Source organism: Camelus dromedarius, chromosome 2 (genome assembly GCF_036321535.1).
Source record: "Camelus dromedarius isolate mCamDro1 chromosome 2, mCamDro1.pat, whole genome shotgun sequence".
NCBI lineage: Eukaryota > Metazoa > Chordata > Mammalia > Artiodactyla > Camelidae > Camelus > Camelus dromedarius.
This window is the reverse complement of record NC_087437.1, coordinates 30,790,291-30,813,765: the sequence shown is the minus strand read 5'-3', so window position 1 is coordinate 30,813,765 and position 23,475 is coordinate 30,790,291. Positions and strand designations below refer to the sequence as shown.

The window sequence follows — 23,475 nt, the reverse complement described above, 5'->3', positions numbered from 1 at the left end:
CGTCCTCCCGCCCGCGGAGAGCGGCGCCCCCTGCCGCCCGGTCGAGGAGGTGGCGCGGGCTCGCAGGAGGCCGGGAACATGGCGGGGAGGCCCGCAGCCCCAGCCTCGCCGCCGCCGGACCGGGACGGAGCGGCGCCCAACGTGGTGGCGCGAATCTCGCAGTGGGCCGACGACCACCTGCGCCTCGTCCGGGTACCGCAACCCCGCCGGCGGGGCAGTTGGTGGGCGCGGGGCCGCGCGGCGCGAGCCGGATGGAGACGCGTCGTGGGGAGGCCCCGGCAGCGGGCCCGCTGGGCCGACCGGCCGGGGTCGCGTGTGCGGGGCCGCGCGGGGCGCGCTTCGGCGCCGGGCTTGACACCTCAGAGAGCGAGCCTCAGCCCAGCGCCGGGCTCCGGCGGGTCCTGTAGAGCAGTTGGGGAGGGCCGGGCAGAGCCCGAGGGAGGGCGCGTAGCTCCAGTAGTAGGTCTGGGGAAAGAGGGGTGTTCTTGTCTTTAAAAAGTGAAGCGAGAGGCTACAGGGGTTCGAACAAGGGCGGGGGACGTCTTAGGCGACCAGGCGAGAGAGGACTGTGACCAAGACCACGGTGATGATTTTTTTCTTTGTGAAAAAGAGAGGAATCAAGGGGGCTGCCTGCTTCGTGGATGGTGGTGTAAGTCGCTAAGGACGAGTTGGGATAAATGATTTGTTGGGAAAGTCCAGAGAGCTTATTGCACATGTGAATTTGACTTCTCAGTAAAGATGTGAACTTGAAGATGGTCATTAGACTTCTAAACGTAACTACATGTTGTAGGCAACTAGACAGAGGAATCATGTGAGAAAGGAGATCAGAACTGGGCATATAACTTTGGGAATGAGCTTCATAAACCTTAAGTAGTATTTAAAGCTTGGATGATGTCTTGGAGAGAGTTAGGAAAGCTCCTGAAGAAGCCCTAGAACTGAGACCTGGGGGCTTCTCTGACGTTTAAAATTGGGGGAGTGAAAAGGAGGAGGCCAGCAAAAACTTGGAAGGAACAGACAGGGAGGAGGAGGAATATCAGTAAAAGCAGGTGTCCTGGAAGCCAAGGGAAGAGAATGTTTTCAGATGAAATGATTAACTGTGTTGAATTCTGCTGGGAAGTTGAGTAGGATCATCAGCTTTGCAAATACTTTGCAGCCAAGCAGCGCTAGAGCCAGGACCTTGTCTGTTTTCACACACCAGTGCAGCATCAGTCCTTAGAGTAGTGCCTGCCACTTAGTGCTAGATAAATATTTGTAGCATTGATGAGTCGTATTATATGTGTTTTATATAAATACATATATACGTATCTTAATTGACAAGGCCTTGGTTCTCCCAGTTAAGCAGGAAGAAATTCATGGGTAATTTCAAATTAAAAAATAACCTCCGCAGGAATGGGAGAGGAAACAGTGTTTAAGTTAGCACATGGATATAGTTAGTATTCCAAATAACCCAGTCACAGAATGTACCCTTGTGTAGGTTTTCAACTCCATTTCTTACATGCTTAGGGAAGACGTGTTAGAGGACCACTGTCATTGAGGGAGTTGCAAGATCCTTTTTATTTAAACATCTTTATGTACATTTCAGTTTCCATGAAGCACTTTAAAAACATCGCTAAGTTTTTCCCAACTGTTTGCCCACATGTATTTCCCAGGGTGCTCTATTTTAAGATTTTGGTGATAAAGTTTTCTACCAGATACTTAAATTCCCCCTGCAGACTCAGGGTTATGGAGTTCCTGTGGGCCTTGCACAAGAAGTATTAGACTTTTTCATATATTCAAGAACTTACGGTTAAAGCAGTATAATCAATAGAAAACAGTACAATATTATGTATATAATTACTGTGCATGCCAGATGGTTTGGGAGAAAAAGGGGAAAATTAATGGGTGGGTGGGCAGTTAGTTTTTTTTGGGAAGAAGTGGGCCTTTAGTTGAAGGATATGCCTTATTTGGGCAGTTAGGTGTAGAAAGGATTTTTTTTTTAATCTTCTAATTAGTACTTTTACTACTGTGAATAATAATTAGTGAGAATTAATCATTCAATCTCTTTCTGAAGAGCATCAGCACTGTAATGGCCATAGCTGGAGTAACGTTACTTCTAAGAAGCGTCCGACTGGTAAGTTAAAATATGAAAAAGACATTTTGAATAAGCAATAGATAGTTAATTTTTCTCACTTCAAACTGTTTTTTATCTTAAGCAGTGTAACATTATGTTATTCATATTAGAAGCTTTTAAATAGTTTTTTAAAACAATGAACATACTTTAAGGTCTTGGTTTAAAAGTAACACATCCACGGGATTTTATGGAATGTAATTGCACAGCCTGTATTTCCATAATCACTTTTCTCTGTGGATAAAAAGGAATCTGAAAAAGATTTAGCCTGCTAGAATGATATAATCGCTCAAAAGTGTTTTCTATAGTGGCTTTAGATTTAAATCACAGTTGAATTATGTCCCTTAGAGTGGAATAATTTATGCTTTCCCTTAGTGTATTTTTTTGCCCTTTCAATAATATTTTAAGACATTGTAAAAATCCATTTGGTAATTCAAGATTTATTAGTATTTTTTAATGTACCTGATTGTTGCCTTAGGATGTAATTTCAGTGCCATTAAGTGGGATGGGGCTATTGCTCCTGTATTTATTTATTTCCTTCACTTATTATCTCTGTACTGTTTTGCATTATCATTGACTGCACCACATTACTCTACCATACTGCGTCTTTACTAGCTGTTACCTTTTCACCCAGCCTCCAATTTCAGAACTTTTATCTCTTTTTTTAGTGCCTTGAACTCTTTTTTTAAAAACTGAGATATAATTGACATACAGCACTGTGTAAGTTTAAGGTGTACAGCATGATTTCACTTACATCATAAAATGATAACTGCAGTAAGTTTAGTGAACATCCATCATCTCATATAGATGCAAAATTAAATGGAAAGAAAATTTTTTTCTTTATGATGAGAACTCTTAAGATTTACTCTGTTAACAACTTTCATATATAACATACAGCAGTGTTAATTATATTAATCTGGTTGTATAGTAGCTCCCTAGTACTTTATCTTATAACTAGAAGTTTGCAACTTCCAAATTCTCCCCCTCTGATAACCACAAACCTTACCTCTTTTTCTATGAGTGGATTTGTTTTTGATGTAAGATTGCTCTACAATACTACATTACTTCCTGTCCCACAACATAGTGATTTGATATTTCAATAAATTTCAGAATCATCATAAGTCTAGTTATCATCTGTCACCATAGAAAGACATTACATAATTATTGATTGTATTCCCCACTCTGTACATTTCATACCTGTGATTCATTTATTATGTAACTAGAAGTTTGTACCCCTTAATCTCCCTCACATATTTCTCTCCTTCCCCCATTCCCCTCCCCTCTGGCAATCACCTCTTTGTTCTCTGTGTCTATGACTATGTTTCTGTTTTGTTATATTTGTTCGTTTGTTTTTTTTTTTTTTTTAGATTTCACTTGTAATTGTTATCATACAGTATTTGTCTTTCTCTCAGGCTTATTTCACTTAGCATAATATCAGCTAGGTCCATCTACACTGTTGCAAATGGCAAAATTCCATTCTTTTTTTATGGCTGAGTAATATTCCATTCTATATTTAGTTGTTCATGGCTTTTTAGTCTCCTTTAAACTTTTACTCTGACTCCATTTTTTTTATATTTTTTTTTTATTGAAGAATAGTTTACAATGTTGTGTCAATTTCTGGTGTAGAGCATAATGCTTCAGTCATACATGAGCATACATATATTTGCTTTCATATTCTTTTTCACCATAAATTACTACAAGATGTTGAATATAGTTCCCTGTGCTATACAGTATAAACTTGTTTATCTATTTTATATAAATTAGTTAGTATCTGCAAATCTCAAACTCCTAATTTATCCCTTCCCACCTCCTTCCCTACCCCAGTAACCGTAAGTATGCTTTCTATGTCTGTGAGTCTGTTTCTGTTTTGTAAATAAGTTCATTTGCCTTTTTTTTTAGATTCCACATATAAATGATATCATATGGTATATTCTTTCTCTTTCTTGCTTACTTCACTTAGAATGACAATCTCCAGGTCCATCCATGTTGCTGCAAATGGCATTATTTTTTCTTTTTTATGGCTGAGTAGGATTCCATTGTATAAGTATACCACAGCTTCTTTATCTAGTCATCTGTCAATGGACATTTAGGTTGTTTCAATGTCTTGGCTATTGTATATAGTGCTGAAATGAACATTGGGGTGCATGTATCTTTTTGAATTAACATTCCCTCTGGATATATGCCCAGGAGTACTCTGAATCTATTTTTAATTTTTGCCTCTTGTGACTAACTTTTTATTTTATTTTATTTTATTTTATTTTTTTTTTACTTTGGGGGGAGGTAATTAAGTTTATTTATTCATTCATTTATTTTTTTAAAATGGCAGTACTGGGGATTGAACCCAGGACTTCATGGATGCTAAGCATGTGCTCTACCACTGAGCTACACCCTCCCTCCAAGAAGTTGTTGTCTTATAGAATGTCCTACAATCTGGATTTGTGTTCCTCTAGTAGATTCAGTGAAAAAAGGTGATGGTGTGTACTACTTCCTGTGTCCTGCATCAGGAGACATACAGTGTCTCTCCCAGAACATTATCCCATCTAACATAATTAATAGTCCCTTTGTATCATCTAATACCCAGACCTTGATTGTCTCAATGGTGTCTTTTTTAAAATAGGTGATATGTTCAAATCAGGATTCAAACAATCCATATACGGTATCTGTTTGTTATATCTCTTAAGTCTCATTTATTTTATAACAGTCTGCCGTCACCTTCCTCCCCCTCATTATTTTCCTCAAGCCATTGATTTGTTAGAGCAACCAAGTCATTTATGCCATTGAATGGTCCACATCCTGAGTTTGTTTGCTACAGTATTTTTCATGTGTGGATATTTGTTTTTAAATGTTTAGGTCAACTTTACTGTTTTAGGAAATTGGGTACCAATTTATCTTTCTGTATATTTGAGGCTTTTACTTAGCCTTGATTATGAACGAAGCTTGTCCCTACACTACTGTTAATGTGGAAGACAGGTGTAAAATGTTGACTAACCCTAACCCCAGGGTGTTACCTAAGTGTTAGATAATTTAAATAAATTCCCACTGTTGGTCTTTTTTTTTTGCCTTTTTCTCCTGTGAGATAAAAAGTAAGAAAAAAAAACTTGTTGATTAGGAGTTGTAATTTAACTTGCTCAGCTTTGGTCAGATCCTTCCAGCAGTACCTGCATGAACAGATGGTGCATGTGTAGAATAGAATAGTGACTGTTTAACCTGATTTGTGTGGGGCCAGGCTCAGACTCACTGCTTTTTGATGAATTGTGTCATATTTTGAGGACATAAGCTTTTAGAAGTTAGGAGTTTGTTTAATTTTCCCTATATAGTAACTTGAAATAGTAAAATTATGACTAAAGATTTCTATATAATGTTCCTGTAGACATTTTCTGTTAAATCATATTAATATTAATATAAAATTAAGAACCAAATTCAGAATTTTCGGTGGTAATGTCTTCTTTGAAATGTTTAGAGAATTTGACATACTTAATTTTAAAATGAAAATAGTAATAAAATATTGCATTTGTCTCCTTGTAAATCAACAGACCTCAAAATTCACAAGTTCTTCAGATATTCCAGTAGAGTTTATAAGAAGAAATGTTAAACTACGAGGACGACTTCGCCGCATAACCGAGAATGGTTTGGAAATTGAACATATTCCCATTACTGTACCTATTATATCTTCATGGAGAAGTAAGTCAGGTGCAAAAATGCTGACACTAAGTAACTATTTTAGTGTTTCTTTTTTAAAAGTTATTTATAAAAAAGCAAAAAATGTCATTTTAAGTTTTAATAACTATCCCTTGTCTGTGAAAGTCCAAACTCATGGTTTATATACAAGGAACTGTTTAATTTGGCTCCTTATTTCCTTCCTTCCCTCCTTTTTTCTTTCAACCTCTTGGTAGTTCATTCAGGCATTCAAGCATTTATCCCACAAATACGGAGCCCCTGTTATGTTCTAGGCTCTACACCAGCTATATGTGCTGAGAGAAAAAAAAAAGACCATCTACCCCTCTGGGCTTACAGTCCAGGTGAAAGGTAGGCAACAAACAAATGAAAACTTATCCAAAAAGCTATGAAGAAAAAAGGATGAGAATTATTGGAGGTTGGCAAAGGGGGAACCAATACACATTGTGGTCGCTGAGCAGCTGCTGTTTAATCAGGGACCAGAAGAGTGGGAGGGGCCTGGCGAGGAAGAGCATGCGTGGGAATGAGCGTGGCTCATGAAAGCTCATGTGGCCAGGGCGTGGGGCAGAAGGGACAAGTGGCACCAAAGGAGGTTGGCAAGCTGGGCAGAAACCAGATCTTTCCTGCTGCAGTTCCCGTTTGTCCCTGCTTCGTGGCAAAGACCCCAGCCACACAGACCTTCCTGCCACGTCCACATGTTCTCACACCCTGGGCACGGTTCTTTGCCTGGAGTGCCTTAGCTTCTGCAAATTCTTTAGGATCTAGCTCAAATGCCAACTCTTCTGGGAAGCTCTCCTTAACTCCCAAGCAGAATTAGCCTCTTTTTTTCCTATGCCCCACAGCAATTTGTACACACTGCAATTACAGTACTGAAACACATTTTCCTGTAATTATGTACTTAGGTTTATATCCTCCTACTAAACTGTGAGCCCCTGGTGGTCAGGGACCTTTTCCTTTCTATCTCATTATTCACAGTTCCTAGAAAAATAATTGTTAGCCAACAGAGACTTGGCACAATTTATTGAATGAATTAATTGAGTTATATTTAAAGATCTTCTTAATATTACTTTAATGTTCTATAGTAAGGGGTTCTTACTTCTTTACCCTAAGATGAATGAATAGCACTCTGTTCAATGAGATATAGCTGTAAAGGAATAAGATTGATTTTTTTTTCCCCATAAACATACCTGACGTGATTGATTCTTTTAATAAATCAAACAGAACTTACACAATTTGAATGACTATTGTTCCCTAAAGAAAGATTACCTGGGATGTTTATCTGTTGGCCATTTCAGCTCCCAGGATGGTTTACACTTCATAAGTCCTCTACCTTGTCAGTTGTAATAATGTTGTAATAATTTAAGTCTTTCCTATCTGAAATAGTAATGACTCATTAGTGCTTAGACAGTAAGGTCATTGCTTGTTGATTGTTCAGGCTGTACACTGCACAGCTCCAGGGATGGTATTCAGTGGGAATCTGCCCCAAAAGTTGTGCAATGCCACAGCACTGTAATTGCCATATATGCATATTGTTATGAGTGGGCTTCACATCACATGATAAGATGTTTATCAACTTGGTACATACAATCAAAATTTTAGAGCTGAAAGGAACCTCAGAAAGCCTTAATTGTCACCTTACTTTTCTCCCTCACTTATTTTAGTATTTTCTATAGACGTTAAAGGCCATATATGCAGCGTTCTAATAACTGACAGAATCAGACATATGTGTTATGCATCCCAGCAGATGTTAACCAATACAAATGTAATGATAGTGTTAATACTTTTTTTGTAACTGATATAAATTGTTCATGTGAAAGAGACCATTTTGCATTTACATTAGTTAAACATGTTTACCCATAAAATGATTGTAGAACTAGAAAGTGGCTACCCAAGCACCATTTCGGATGATGTAATAAGAAGGCAGAGTATAATCTTGTTCATTTAAAAATGGCTTATTAATAGAAAGCTTATGTTCCATTCACTACTTTTGCTCTATAGGATAGAGACGGACTTTTGACTTTGTTGTAAGGAGAGCTAAGATTCAGGTCCCCCAAATTAAGTCCATTGTAACCAAAAAGCTTTGGCTCTATAGCTTTATGTGTATATATACGTAGAAATAAATCTGAAAATTAAAAAAAAAAAAAGGTAAATTGGTTAAACCAACATCCTGTTCTGGAGCTTAATGAAATGAGTTTTTGAAATTATTTCATCTATTAAATACTTGTATCATTTTTAAAGAAAACTTGACTATAGAAATAAATGGGGTATTTATAAGTATACAGAATATAACTGGTTGTTTTTTGGGGGCCATATGACTTTGGAATTTGCTTTTGCAACATGATATTAAAGCTAAACTCTATTCTACTTAATCTTTTTATTTTTATTTTATTTTATTTTATTTATTTATTTTTTTACTTAATCTTTTTAGAAGAGCCATGTGGTGTCTTGCTGGTTAAGCTGGCAGGAGTAGAACTCACTGAAACTGGGAAGGTGTGGTTACAAAAAGAGCTAAAACCTTCCCAAGTACTATGGTTCCAACTTCTTGGAAAGGAGAATTCAGCACTCTTTTGCTACCTTTTAGTGAATAAGGTAAGTAGTGTGAAGAAATAACTAGTGATATTTTATTTTTATTATTTATACATAGATATGTCATTAGGTAGAACCATGAATATATAATGGACTGAGTTTTTTTTTGTCTTTTTGAACTACTTATAGTGATTATGTATAGATGACCAGGTGTTTCACTTATAAATTTTGTTATAAAATTTTAGTTATGTATGTTTATAATAGAAAAAATAGAGAATTAAGAAAAAGAAAAAACTTCAAATTATTCATGACTCTGGACATTGCTAATTTAAGGTGTATCTTTTTTTTTTTTTGGTAGGGGGAGGTAATCTGGTTTATTTATTATTGTTATTATTTCTTCAATGGCAGTACTGGGGACTGAACCTAGGACCTTGTGCATGCTAGGCACACACTCTACCACTGAGCTATACCCTCCCCCTAAGGAGTATCTTATACATTTATTTTTGCATAAGTATAATATATCATACTTGTTATGAGAAACCACTCATTGAGTGAGACTTGTCAACTAGCAACTGCAAAGAGCAAGGGTGTTTTCTGAAGGTAAATATTGCTCAGTCTGGCCCAGTACCTCGTAGATTGGTAGGTCTTAACATATAAGTCTTTAAGCTCGGAAAGCACTGAGCATATTTAATACTACTGGGCATACTTAAATTGAGCCTATTGAAGTCCTGTTTATGATCAGTAGTCAGCCATCTGAAGACTGCCTCAGCGTGTCCTCACTTTTGTGACCAGCCGTAGCCATTCTGTAACTGCGGGTGCCGCAGAACTCCACTGCTGCTGCCCTGCCACTGTCCTGAGTCCCTGGATGTGTCTTCCTCTAAATTGCTTTTTTTTCTTTTTTAACTTTTTAAATGTAATTTAATTCTGTGCATGCCAAATGTACACATAGAATAAAGCTGGCTGAAGGACCCAGCCTCATACAACATGTACCAAACACCATAGTATATTAGTCTGTAATTCCTCCAAATTTCTTTTGGTGGATGATTACTGAAGAAAAGAATATGGAAAAATGAAATAGTTGAAATACGATTATGACAGGATTAAGAGCAGTTTTTCTTATTTTTAAAGTCCCCTGTTACATAACAAACAAGAAAGAAGAATCTGAAGAAAACAATAACCTCACATTAAAGTGATTAGAATTATAACCATTTTAATTATTAAAAGCTGCTTGACTTTCTAATAGAGAGTTTAATGAAATCCATTAATTTTTGCATGTCTAGATCATTTTCAGTTTTTTGAAAATAAGAATTACCCAATACTGATTGGTTGAAGCATCTTACACTGAAAACTAAGTTAATATACAATATTATGTAAAAGATCCCGAAGGCCTTACAGAATATCAGCTTCTCTTTTCAGTTGAGAAGTATATTTTATTTATCCTCAAAACCACCCTGTGAGATCATTTTATTCCCATTTGCAGGTAGGACTCAGGGTGACTGAGTGGAGGAACCAGTATTCAAGCCCAGGTCTTCCTGGCTCCTGAGTCCACACTTCATCTTCTCTGTCTTTACTTTATACTGTTTCCTGGAAGGTGACCAAATGTACTTTATGCGTTTAGTGGTAATTTACTTCTCCTGTTGAATTTTGCTGTTGTGTGAGGTCAATTTTAATTATTCTGATTTTGGTTCTGCCTATAAAATTTAAAAGATTGAGACAAATAATATAAACCCTTTAAGCTGTATTTCTTACCTGATTATCATTATTTACCAAAAGTTCCTCCATTTCAAGGAACAAAAGTTTACTTTATTCCTTTGGATGGTCTTAGAAAATGTTTCCTACTTTTAACCTGGAGTTTTCATATTTAAAAAATTTAACTGTGAATTACTTGTCTATTGAAGCTATGGAATTTTTAATACTTTGTTAAAATTAATCTTGTTAGGTAGAAAGACTGTGTGTGGAAATAGTTAGGCAGGATCCCCTTTACACTGTAAATTAGTGACAAAAAAAGTCCATGTAGCTGGTTTCCTTGGGCAGTGAGGTGTTCCATGAAGGAAATTTACTGAAGGATGAAGATTCAGAGGCCAGGACTATTTTAATGTTAATTATTTTATGGAGTTTAAAAAAAATGTATTTACATGTCAGTGCCTTCCTAAACACTGGAATTCTGAACCTAATTTAACAGATCAATGATGATTCAGTTCATTTTACATTTGTCTACTTTTTAGTTTCATTAGTTTTCTTTAGTTTCTTTTGCTGTGGCCTTCTGTCATTTTGCCTATCTGGTGTGCTCCTTTCCCCCTCCAAACAACAACAGAAAAAACCCAGAACCCTTTTCATTGTTTATTGCTTCTGCACATTTTGGGTTGGGAGACCAGTGAGCCTGTGGAGAACTACATGTTATGAAGGAGTGAATTGTCTTTGAACAGTGGTCTCTTCTAGTAATGAAATTCTTGGATTTAGTTTTGGCTGTTTTAAGCTCTAAGGACCCCTTTGCTTTACATTTTTTACTTTTCTATGGAGAACTCAAGTTGCAGAATGATTTTAAAGTAAGAAGCGTATTATGGGTAGCCTAGTAATTTTTAAAAATAATTGGTTTGTGTTATTTTTTATTCAAGGGTAGATATTTTAGTGTGAGTCTGAATGAAGAAATTTTGAGAAGAGGCCTTGGCAAGACTGTTCTTGTTAAAGGGCTAAATTATGATTCTAAAATCTATTGGAGAATTCACAGAAACTTACTTAAAGCTGAATTAACAGCTGTAAAAAAAGGAGAAGGAATATGGAAGGAAGAATCTGAAAAAGAAAGTTATTTTGAAAAATTCAAAGGCTCCTGGAGAGAAATATGGAAAAAAGACAGTTACTTAAAAAAAACTGGATCAGATTTCAACTTGAAGAAAGAAAGTTATTATGACAAGTTGAGAAGGACTTATGAAACGTGGAAGGAGAACATGAATAACTACTCCTTAATACTGATGTTCCGAGAACTCATGAGTCGCATACACTTCCGTAGAAAAGGGTGAAGTAGTCCAAGAGGTCTGGAGGTGACCTGCTTCAAAAAGAATAAAATATGTAAATATAATGGATATTTCTCATCGAGTTGAAGTGGAAGTTTCCCCAAATGATCAAAGTTGCATTCCAGTGGTATTTAAATATTTAAGAGATGATTCTTATCAATGTAATATCAGAATAATTTAAACAAATTGTGATTCATGTACTGTGCTTTTAGGAAAAATGAAACACCCTAAAAAAGTTATCCAGTTGAAGGAGGTACACATGTACTAACAATATATGAAGAGAGAGTTTAACTATTGGTCATTGTGTTATTTTAGTTATTTTGGGCAGCCGTATTTAACTTTTGTTTAAAGAGAGTATTTGTTGATTTTTCCAGTTTTGAGAACTTTGATTGCTTATGATAAAGGAACTCTTAAGCATTATGTCTGAGGCTGCTCTCTTCTCTCAGCTGTTTTCTAACTGCCTGTGAATTCATTCAGGGCAGAGCTATAAGAGACATTCAGTTGGGCCATTTCTAGTAATGAAGAGTGGCTTATTTCTACCTGTTGTCAGTTGAGGGGGATAATCCCAAAGACAGAATCGTGAATGTGCCGAGGATGGTAGTACAGAGGATAGAAAGAATAGGGATGCTTTCTGACAATGTCGAGCCCCTGAGATAGCCAATCCTTGAACTGTCTTGCCTCCAGTTTCTCATTATGAGACATAGTAAATTTATTTTTAAAGCCGGCTTCAGTTGGCTTGAGGATTTGACCTACACATATACTTGCTGCTGGAATCATCCTGACAGTATAAGCTTCTTTCACAACATCAACAGTAATCCACCCACAATGTCTATAGACGTTTTCCTTAATGGTTTGTGATGCTGACCAAAGTCAGAGGTATCATCTGGTCCAAAGAGTTGACTCCTGTCAGAATCAGTAATACAGAATGAGAAGTTTACTGCTGCTGCCTGACTCCTGATGAAAACATAGCAAAGTAGACTTCCCAGCATTTTCTAATTAAACAACATTAATTTTTAGTTTGGTCTCAAATCTTCCAAAGATTCTTTTTTTGTGTGTGATTTTATTTCATCATCTTTGGGGTAGGATAGGAAGTTGTATGCCAGTTTTTACTCCCTGGGTCTAATGCCTCGACAGCTTTTTGTTTTGTCTTGAAGGGATGTTTCATTTTTATTTACAGAGATGTTAACAAGATTTTTATTTATAGAGATGTTAAACTAGTTTTGTGGCAAGCTCTGGAGCTTTATTTTCTTTTCCAGTTTGCCTCCGGGTGATGTCAGATCTCATCACAGTTATCACGGTAATTAGTTCTGATGACCTCTACCAGTCCAGCCAGTGCACTCTTGTCCTTCCAGTTAAGCGTGTGAAGGTGTTTCTGGTCAAAGACCTGGTCTAATTTTTCCCTTGAAGATACAGTAGGGAGCCCTGGTTAGATCCACTTGTTTGATGGTCCAAGGGCGAGGTGAACTGGACAGTTGCAGAGAGGCTACAACTTTGTCATTGGAGATAGTTCTAGCAGGGCCATCTGAAAAAGTGGAAAAGTCCTTTTAGGCTGAATTTATGACCAAATTTATGCCCAGGTTCTTTACCTTTTTCAAGTAGAGGATTTACTACTTCTTGGTTTGTTGTCTTCAAAACAATAGGGTCCATGACCACCTTTACTCCTTAGCCTTCTTTCCTTTTGGTATCTTAGGTATTTAGACACCTTTACTTTTTAAATATATTTCTATCAAATAATTTTAGTTCTTACTCTATTTCTAAAGGATTGGATTTTCATGATCCTTTTCAATCTATTTTCTCTTAGATCCACATTTCCTTTAGGGGTTTTTATTTATTTTTCATTTTTCAATCATACTTCTTGACAGTAGTAGCCTTATAATTAATGGTGAACAAAACTTGGGAGAAGATTGAAAACCATGCCCATAGTTTCAGCACTGTCACCATTGGCACGAAAAGTGTATTTAGAAGTATAACAGACAACCAAGGGCTGCTTACATTTTGCTGTCTGATTGTTGTGTTGATGTTTCTCTTAGTTCTGTCCATGAGACAGATGAGCAGATACTGTCTCTGCTCTAGCACATTTGGTCACAGTTACTGTTCAGTGAGGGCTCCACAGAGGCTCCCTATCATACTCCCCAGGCGTGGGAGATTCTTAGCTCTTTCTCTCCCCACCTGCTTGACTCCCACAGCAGCCTGGCCTACAGCCATTGACTGCTGGATGCTCACCATCTGGGATGGGAAGGACACATGAGTTTGCTTGTGCACGGTGACTGGGCTGAATTACGCCACGCATGGTGTGTGTGGGTGTATTCGCAAGTCTGGTTCAGCCCTCCCACTTTCTATGTTAGTCCAGCTTATAGGGAACTCTTGTAGTCACCAAATAAGCACCAGGCACTTCTTCCCTTGCTTCCCTCTTTTTATCGTATTTCTTTCTCCTTGTTCAGGAAAATGAGGTCCTGGCAGGTCCAGTAGCTTAGCAAATGTTAGCAAAGAGGTAATCACTATTTTCCAACTTAATGGAAACAGGATATATGGCACCTTCAGTCCTGTAGAAAGAGGAGTGGGGCGCTAATGTCAAATCCTTCTCCCCTGTGTGAATTGGAGAGGGAAGGGATGGTTGCTGCTTGACAAACTCACTGTCCAGTTCCTTACTCCAAGACCTCTTCTCTCTCTTGGTCATGTTGCAAGAAAATGGGGCATTAGAGGATGGTCATGTCCCAGGTCTTGGGTAAGTCCCTGAGATGTGCCCTGCCAAGTGACTGTCCTTGGCTTCATGCAGGAAGGAATTTGAGAGCCACCATAGTAAAGTGAAAGTAGGTTTATTCAGGGAGATACATTCTCCATAGACAGAGTGCAGGCCATTTCAGATGGCAAGAGAGGAGGTGGGAGATGGAGTTGTCTTGAAACGTGAGAGTGGCCTAGGAGATACACATTCCACAGGCAGAAAACAGGCCATCTGGAAAGTGAGAGACCCAGGGTGTGGGGGTGGTTAGTTTTTATGGGCTTGTTAATTTCATATGCTAACAAGTGGGAGGATTATTCCAATTATTTTGGGGAGAGGGTTGGGTTCCCTCACCCACTTTTTGGCCTTTTATGTCAGCCTCAGAACTGTCATGGTGCCTGTGGGTATGCCATTTAGCATGTTAATGTATTACAATGAGTGTATAATGAGGCTCAATGTCCACTGGAAGTCATATTCTCTGCCATCTTGGGCCTGGTTGGTTCTAAACAGTTTATGTCATACCCTCAATTGCTGTGTCATTCTTTTAATGGTTGTGCCCTGCCCTCTGCCCTCCTATCTCAGTCATGGAACTTTCTAAATGGGCTTGATCTTTCCTGCCACTGAGAAAACCCTGGGGAATCTGCTGCTTGAAATGCTATCTTTTAAAAACTTGACTCAAATAAAAATTAGGGCCATTGATCCCAATAGTTCTGCTACCATTCATCTCTGGAAACTCCGAGTGTACTAAAGCTTCCGGTCAGTATCTCATCCAATCTGGTACACTTGCAAAACCTGCTTTAGGAGGGTTAACTGCATCTGAAGCAGGCAGGTAATGGTGTGCCAAGACTTGTATCTTCTGGATTTCTCCAGTATCCTCTGATTCTTCACCAAAGTGAAGTTTGCATCTTTTAAATAAGTCCCTCCCTGGAGTAAAGTAATTCCATGTGCTGTCAAGGGGCATGTTGTTGACAGTGTCCTAAATCCAATGGTTGTGTATGGCATTTGTTTGAAGACAGTAACTTTACATACAGGGACAGCGTAGTCAAGAAGCCAAGGAACAGCAGCATTTCAGAAGTTCAGGGCACCAACAGAATCATTATTGTTCAGGCCATCATTAAAAGGATGGCAGACATACTAGGGAGAAGCAGGTGCTCCTGGAATAGCCAAGGTGGAGATGGTTCTCCAGCTCTTTTTTCTGGTATGAGGAGGGAAAAGTTTTCCTCGACCCTCTGAGGGTTCCTGGCTGGGTTTGAAAAGTAAACTGATGAAGATTAACAGGAGAAAAGTGCACAAATTTATTAAATATAAGTTTTGTATGACATGAGAGCCTTCATAAGGAAATAAAGACCCAAAGAAATAGCTAGACCTGAGTACTTTATGGTAGGTTTGATGAAGAGGGCACAGTCTTGAGGAATGTGATAGGGAAAGGTGTATGAAATCATTGTAGTGAACCGGGGGAAGTTTTGCAAGTCCTGTTTGTTAGGATTCCTGTTAGCATCCGTTTGTATTTGGAGATAGATATGCTTTTTTCCTCCAGCTACAGGGAGGGCACATCTTATGTAAGGATTTTATGGTCTGTTTCAGGGAAGAGGGGCAACGGAAGGAGGAGAGCATAGTGAACTTCTGCCTCTGTTTTCTCAAACTCCTTCAGCTTAAAATATTCTGTATGCTAAGGTACCACATTTTGGGGTAACATGTCCTGAACCCTACCAGTGGTTTGGAACTTCTCTAATGCCATTACTAAGGCAGATGTTCAATGAAGGCAAATCACAGGAAGAAAGTAATGCCAATTTATGAAAAGATGACAATTAAAAAACCCAGGATTAAAAATTAAAATGTTAACAGAACTTTAAAAGTAAAATAGTAAAACTTAAAAATGAACCAACTATATCACTCATTTAACTTCCATTCAAATGTCCAAATGTCAAAAAAGTTGAAATAGAAAAAAATGGTATCAAAGATGGAAAACATACAATGAGAAAGAGTGTGACAATGAATATATGTATGTTCATGTATAACTGAAAAATAGTGCTCTACACTGGAAATTGATACAACATTGTAAACTGACTAAAAATTTTAAAAATGTTAAAAAAAAAAGATGGAAAACAATGTATCAATAATGCCATTAATTAGCTAGATATTTTGAAGTTTTGCAAACTATGATGAAGAGTTTGAGATACTGATGATTCTAGGGTTCAGTATTCCTTGGGAGAAAAGGTGGGGTTCATCTAGGAAGTAAGTCCATGCCCTAGTTTAGGATCTCTGAGTGATATAAATTCCTTTTGCTCAGGTGCAGAGGTAGTGCATGTGATGCTCAGGTGCAGAGGTAGTTCCATGTGATCTGGAAGCCTAAGGCCAAAATGTCAGTGCACCCAAGAAAGAATGTGGAGGGAAAATCTGATGTCAGTATGTCTCATGGTCCTTGACAGGGTTAGTGATGACTCCTGGCAGTGTGTGAATTTCTGAGTCAATCTGGGTGCCCAGTTCTGCTCTCTGGAAGACTGCTCATATCTTCCATAGCTTCTCCACAAGTAGGCATTGGGAGGTTCCACCCTTTGAGGGCTGGACAACTTTAGAAGCCCCTCTTTGTTGATGTGGGTTCATGGCTAAAGGGTTGAGCAATCACAGGCCCTTTTTTCTTTTTTTCAACTCACCTTCACTTTACTACCCCTTGCTCTTGAGTTCTTTCCTGCAAGAACCTATTCTCCAGCAACACTACTGCATTGCCTCTTTTTCACTTTGGAGCAGTTTTTCACCTGCAGACCGTGAACTATTAGTGAGATGTGAAGTCAATGTAATGCGTTGCCACCAGTAGTTAGAAAAGATAAAGAAAAAAGAACAGAACAGAAACTATCGGTGCATTGCACATAGCAAAGAGAAGTGCTGTTTTGTTAATTTTTTTTGTTATTGTTGTTGTTACAAGTATATTTGAATGTGTATACTGGCTTGGAATGCAAAAAGATAAGGGTTACTGAAAGTCACTACAGAAGATCACATTCTCTAGCACACTCTTTTGAAGAAGCCTGATCAATAGATTTTTATAACTAAAGTTAGGACAGCAAGGAATTCAGAAATGGAGTTTTAAAAAATTGAGGTACTAGGATTATTCTATTTTCTGTTTTGGTTATCAAAACACAGCTTGGAGAGACTTCATCAAGGAAATTGAGGAATTAGCGCCCTCTTCTGTTTTTCTACAACACTGTACACGTACCTGTTTTAGCACTTGACACATTTTGTGTAGAAGGGCTACCTGTCTTCTCTCTCATCCAAGCTACAGTGGGTCCTGTTACTCAAACCACCCCTTATTAAACTTTGGATCATTTCTGTTCTCTCCACAGCATTTAGCTCAGTTTCTTGCTCACTAGGGACTCTATACATATTTTTAAATAAAGGAATGAAATAAGGAATGAAGTGGACCATTGCAGCATTGCCTTCTCATTTTGACCAAAACCTATTTTTCCAGTCTAATTTCCCGCTACACATCTCATGATCCTACCCCAAGAAGATTAATTTGCCTTAATCTGAAAGAACATTTTTTTAAACTTGTCAAATTTGAACGTGATTTAATTTGGACAAATCAAGCCCCCTCAATATATACTTAGTTTAAATATGCAAATAAGTGAAACAAAAACCAACATATGGTTTTTAAAATGCAGTTTTTCCTTTCACTGTGTTCGTGCGGGTAAACATTACCATTTGTTGTCTGGTTGAAAAAACAAGTGTTAGTAATAGAAAGTTCATGCCTCATTAGGATCCCAAATAGTACAGAAATAGAAGAAATTTCCTCCTGGTATAACTTGTCTCCCCTAGCTCCCAGTTTTCAAAGTTTTAGAATTTGCATTGTCTTACCACAGTTTCTTCATTTTCTCTCTTCAATACAATTTGCCCATTTGCCTAGACTTTTGTTCAATGTCTATAAAAATGACTGCTGTATTAGAAGAGTGGTTTGCAATTAGATTATGAAGATTCATTTTTCTCTTGATTATATTATGGGATTCTGCAGGAATTTTTAATGGTCATAGGGGAAGGGGAAACCCAGTGTATTCCCTAATGGAAATATTTAATTTCAAAGTTTCAAAATTATTTCCTGAGCTGTAGAAAGTACTTCAGTGATACGCCTGTCTTGCCCATCAGGCTCTGGTCATCTCGAAAGTTGTAGATATTGGCTCTGTGGGTGGCCTTTCTGGAAACAAAACACACAGCTGAGTTGTGAAGCTTTCAGGAGCAAGAAAAAGGGGCTATGTCCTTTTCTGCCACTATTTTTTCCTCTAAAATACTTAATTCCCTCCCCCAACCCCCAAGAGAAAAAACAGTGAAACAAGCTGGAAAAAATAGAAAATGGGGGAAAAGTCACTTTAATTAGCACACTTTCTGCCTTTTAAAAAGTATTCATTCTCTGCTGGGATCTGAAACTCCCCTGAGATGTATAACTGGTGTATAAGAAGATCTTAGTTGAATTGAACGACCTGGACAGGCACAACGCTGCTATTTTACCTTCACCCAGCGCTCACTGGATGAGTTTCTTTGCCACGGTACTAAAGTGGGGAACCTGGCATTTAGAATCCTGATATCTAGTCCAAACTCATTCCTGAGCTTGACAAATAAATTAACCTATATTTTCTCCTTATTTGTAAGGTGAAAATTGCATTTGCTTGTAATATTTTGACATTCCTGTACAAAAGGATAATATTTGGGCTTGTTACAGAAAAAAATATGAATAGCTCATTTGAAAATGGATCATTTAAAAATGTTATTTATTGTCTGTTGATAAGGAGTTTAGCCTTAAATTTTTTCTTTTGTATGCCAAATACATTTCAGTGTCTAGACTTTATTAGCATTTAAAAGCTTTAAGTAGGTTGGCAATAATAACAGTAAAAATAATTAACATTTGTGAGAGCTCATATGTACTGGTCTTACTCAGTTTAGTTATTTTGGAGGCACGCATTTTTTCCATTAACTAAGATCAAAGCACTGCAGAAATGTGTTAATTTATGAGTTTAAGTATTCTGATGAATTTCCCACATTCCGGAATAGACAAAAGATTGCCAAAATATTAATAATTGTTGAGACTGGGTAATACACAGAGCTTCGTTATACTATTCTACTTTTGTGTGGAAAATTTCCATGGTAAAAAGTGAAAAACACAAACTCAAGCAACTCTTCCCAAGATCATCTATCCTGCTTATGTTCCTTTTTCCCCCCATTTCCATCTCAGCATGACAGCTGGCCCTGCATGTGGACACAGGCCTCTCCATTTGGGGAGGGAAAGATTGGTGGCACTTACACTGGCCTGCCCCCCATCCCCCATCCTTCTTGATGAACTCAGGAAGTTTCTCTTCTCATTTTTATCTCTGTCATACACACGTGAATCTGCATAGAGGCATTCATGTCTTTTTGGTGGCACATTCAGGAGAAGGCACTGTAAGGGACACCTGCTTTTTTCATCTGCCCAAATCCCTTCCTACCCTCCTTTGGGAAAAGCAGCCCCTTTTCTGTGATGAGCAAATCCTCCCTGACTCCATGAAGTTCTGGTGGGGCTGCTACTCAGAGTATCCCACCTTCCTGGCTATAGGGGTGAATATAAAGTCAGAGCCTGGCCACATATATACTCTTTGTTGCCGATCACAGTTATTGACCTATGGATGGACACATGACTTGAACCAGGTCTGTCTGAATCCTTCCAATCCTATTTACAGATGGTAAAAGCAAGAGGGCCTCTCTACCCCTGGGATCATTAGCTGAGATGACTGAAGCTGGATCTGTCCCTGGTTATGCTCCACCCTCCACCAGCCTTTAGAGGATGCTCATAGGTAATGGGAGAGAATAGGATCAAACCCTTGAAAAAAGCCGAGAGAGAGAGAGAGAGAGAGAGAGAGAGAGAGAGAGAGAGAGAGAGAGAGAGAGAGAGGAGAGGGAGAGGGAGAGGGAGAGGGAGAGGGAGAGGGAGAGGGAGAGGGAGAGGGAGAGGGAGAGGGAGAGGGAGAGGGAGAGGGAGAGGGAGAGAGAGAAGGAGCAAACATGAGAAAGAGTGTGAGAGAAATGATGACTGAATTCCTGGATCCAGTTATGACGGAAGCCCTTATCCTTTCTCCTATCTTAAGGTAGGAGTCAGTACATTGCCTTTTCCTCTCAAGCTAGTTTGATTTGGGGTTTTTATCTGGAAGTCTTGACCAGTACAGGATGCAGAGCTATAAGGACAGTTACTGCTCTGTATTTCAGGAGTACTATCTCTACTCCAGCCAAGACTAAAGCAGTGCCTGGTACATGGCAAGTACTTAAAAAATAGATGTTGAAAGAGCGATAACAACTCCTAGATAACTGTTAAATTCTCCGGTCATTCTCTTGATTTCTTGGTGCATTGATTAAAATAGGGATAATAGTCATGTCCTTCACTCCCTTGCTTCATGCATGTAACTTAAAGATGACTGCTGGTTAAATTTGAGTCTCTTAAATATAGCTATTTTTACAGCTGGAAGCATGATTTTTGTACAGCTATTTTGTAAAGCTATTTCCAATGCAGATTTCTAGTGCAGTTTTCTAAGAAAGCCTTTACGATATGCAGCACACCAGGCCCACCACGAGGCACATCAATCATCTTACCATGTATCAGGCACCTTTTACAGGATTTTCTGTGATCTTGGTGTCAGGGCACATTCTGTATCAAGGCAGAGGTGATATGTAGAGATCTGGCAGCTATTTAGAAAGGAGGCCAGGCAGTGCTGTGCCAGTATAATTAATGAGAGTCATTGCTCTGGAAGCGAGAGTAGAGTGGGGGTTGGGAAGGATGTCTTTCACCAGTCAATGGCATTTAAGAAAAATTGGTGCTTTCATAGCCCTTTTACTGTTGGGAGGAGAAACAGTGCTGGAAAGGGCTTTCTGTAGCTCGCTGCATGGATGGAGGTCCTTGTGTATAGGGAAGCAAGGAGGATTCAACCCCAGACTTTTCAGCAGGGGGCGGTTTTCAACCTTGAATTGCGCTACCCGTAGGAGTCCCTTACACTTGGAAATCCTTACTAAAAGATTTTAGCTTACGTGACCAAGAGACCATTCAAAAAAGGTACTTTATTACCATATGGGGCTTTTGTTTTACTTGCCCAAAGAAGTATTAACCGAGGTCCCATTTTCTCCAATTCACTTGTAACCAGCAAAGGAAGAAGGGGGTATTATTTGTTTTGTTTTCCTATTGACTGTTTGGTAACCATGGAAGGGTCTGTGTAACCTAGAGAGGCTGTTTACTACCCGCTGTCTAACCCCTTTCTTATTGTTCCCTCTGATTGTCACAAGCTGGGAAAAATTGTTCTGTCCTGCATCTAAAGATTTAGCAATGTAACAATATTTTCTTGGTTTTGGTTGGTAATTTTTCTCTGATTAATGGTGAAAAAGAGATTCAGAGGGAAAAGCTACAGTAAAGATTTATAGATATATACATTTAAGACCCTGATTAAGTATGATTCACACCAACTTGGTTGCCTTTGGGGAGAAGGGCCCGGAGATACTGTTTTTAGCTGTATCTGCGATGCTTTATTTAAAAAAAGAAGGGGTGGGGGAGCATGTTTATTATATGGGTGTTTGCCTTGTTTTTGGTAGGTTTGAAATATTGCATGATATAAAAAATGTGAAGTTCTCAAAATTATGGAACTTTATTAAAACCATCAAAATAAAGAATGCATAGCAAACAAGTGCGCTTGTTATGAACTTTGTATCTGAGTTTATTTCACCATGGGCATCTGCAGTTTTTCATGTATGAGAGACACAAACACAGGAGGTTGGCGAGAGTGGTGGTGGATAACCTCCATGGTTGCCTTAGTGGTGGTCTTAGTATCTTTCTCTTCTTTTTTTTGCGGGGGGGGGGGTGCTTTCTAGTCACCATGGAGATTACCAGCCAAACAAATCTCTAAAAAGCAATCTAGGGGTAGAAGGTTATCTGTTTTATTTCTTATAAATTGGGGATTTGCTGCGCGGTAAGAAAATTTGGGAAGGTTTCCTTCCATGGAGCCAAAGGACCTTCCTTATACATCTTTTCCCAAACTGATTTCTTCCTGGTACCCTGGCAGGAAGGAATCCAAATGACTATTTTGGTGGCTTTTTTCCTTTTTTTTCTGAGAGTCCAGGACTGCTTTCTGGATAAAGTTTCTTCTTGCCCATGGTGCTTTGCTGTAACATTGTAATTGCCTCTGTTGAATTGAATAATACAAATGAGTTGTTTCTATGGTATCGGCGAAGTGGGATGAAAAGGTGAAACCCTAGATCTCGCGCTGAGAGGTCACGGTGCTACCCTCCCACCCCACACCAACTGTCCGTCAAAGCTGACGGGCAGCCAGGACGGGTTCTCAGAGCCCCAGCACTCATTTGTAACTTCCTGAGCAAATTCACGCTTGAAAAAGAAAATGACTTTAGTTTATGTTGTCACTAAGCCCAGAAAATCCCTGCCAACTCCAAGCTGCCAGCTTTTCTAGGACCTTCTTATTGGTGGAGAATTTTAAACTGAAGGTGAGTGAAGAGCAGCGTCTCCCAGTCCCTCCCAGCCAGGCTTTGAACTAACAATAGGGCAGGTTGAATGAAGGCTGATAAATGCAAATCCTGGAATCCCGAAGCCGGATCACACCGCTGCTGCCTGGGCCAGCGGTTGTCCGCGTTCCAGCAGCCGCACCAACTTGGTCACTCGCCACGTTAGGACGAAGACTAGATTTCATCGTTTCAGCATCATTTGAGTGCCAACTGTGTGCAAGCTTTCCTCTGCCAGGGCCGTGACTCCACGTCATCGCACGATGGCCGCTTGAGTCCACCTGCCACCAATTTATCTGATTGAATGGCCTGTTAATGCTTAGGAGAAGCACCTGGAGAAAGACGGGGCGGGGGGTGGATGGGGAAGGGGGAAGAATAAAAGCAGGGTGTTAAATACCTCCCCCTTTCTCAGTGTTAGCTGCACTCTACTCGAAGCAGATCTCATTGGTTTTAACAGCATAATAGATGCTGTTTTCTTAGAATGCTAAAAAAAACAGGAGGCGAAATAAGATGGGCAGTTCGGAATTTCCTTTAAGATGTGGTTCTGGAACTTTTTACTTTGGGGCAAACTGCACACAATCTCTGCGCCCTTCCTCTCCAACTTTGTTTTGCCAAACTCCTTTACCTCTCCACCACAGACGCTGTCTGGAGCACAGCCCCAAACTGAGTATCAAGGGGGTTTCCCTGAGTTTGGGAACCTTTGAAACTTGAGCGAGGGGGCGGGTGGAGGGAGACTTCATTCCCAGTGCTTCTGGCCCTTGCCTGCCCTCTGAGGAGGTGTAGGCGCAGAGCTCGGCCCCGGACACCCAGTGGAAGGTGGCGGTAACTCCAGTCCACTCTCCCCAGCTCCAGTTCCTGATTTCCGAGGGAGCTGCGGGGCTGGGAGGGAGGGGGCTCCAGAGTGAGCGTGAGGATTTGAATGAGAAAGCAGG

General features: G+C 39.2%; 1 protein-coding gene across 2 annotated transcripts; it reads left to right on the top strand.

Moving 5' to 3' along the window:
- Positions 1-66: 66 nt before the first annotated feature.
- Positions 67-12,335, top strand: C2H3orf33 (chromosome 2 C3orf33 homolog). Of its 2 annotated transcripts, none has more exons than XM_064492194.1 (5): positions 67-192; positions 2,051-2,110; positions 5,641-5,788; positions 8,211-8,371; positions 10,924-12,335. In XM_064492194.1, exons 1-5 carry the CDS (start codon positions 79-81, stop codon positions 11,323-11,325), a joined length of 885 nt encoding a protein of 294 aa, XP_064348264.1. In that variant the 5' UTR covers positions 67-78; the 3' UTR covers positions 11,326-12,335. The 2 variants fall into 2 exon arrangements, with proteins under 2 accessions (XP_064348264.1, XP_031305444.1); XM_031449584.2 differs by lacking the exon at positions 67-192 and adding an exon at positions 395-649.
- Positions 12,336-23,475: the final 11,140 nt, after the last annotated feature.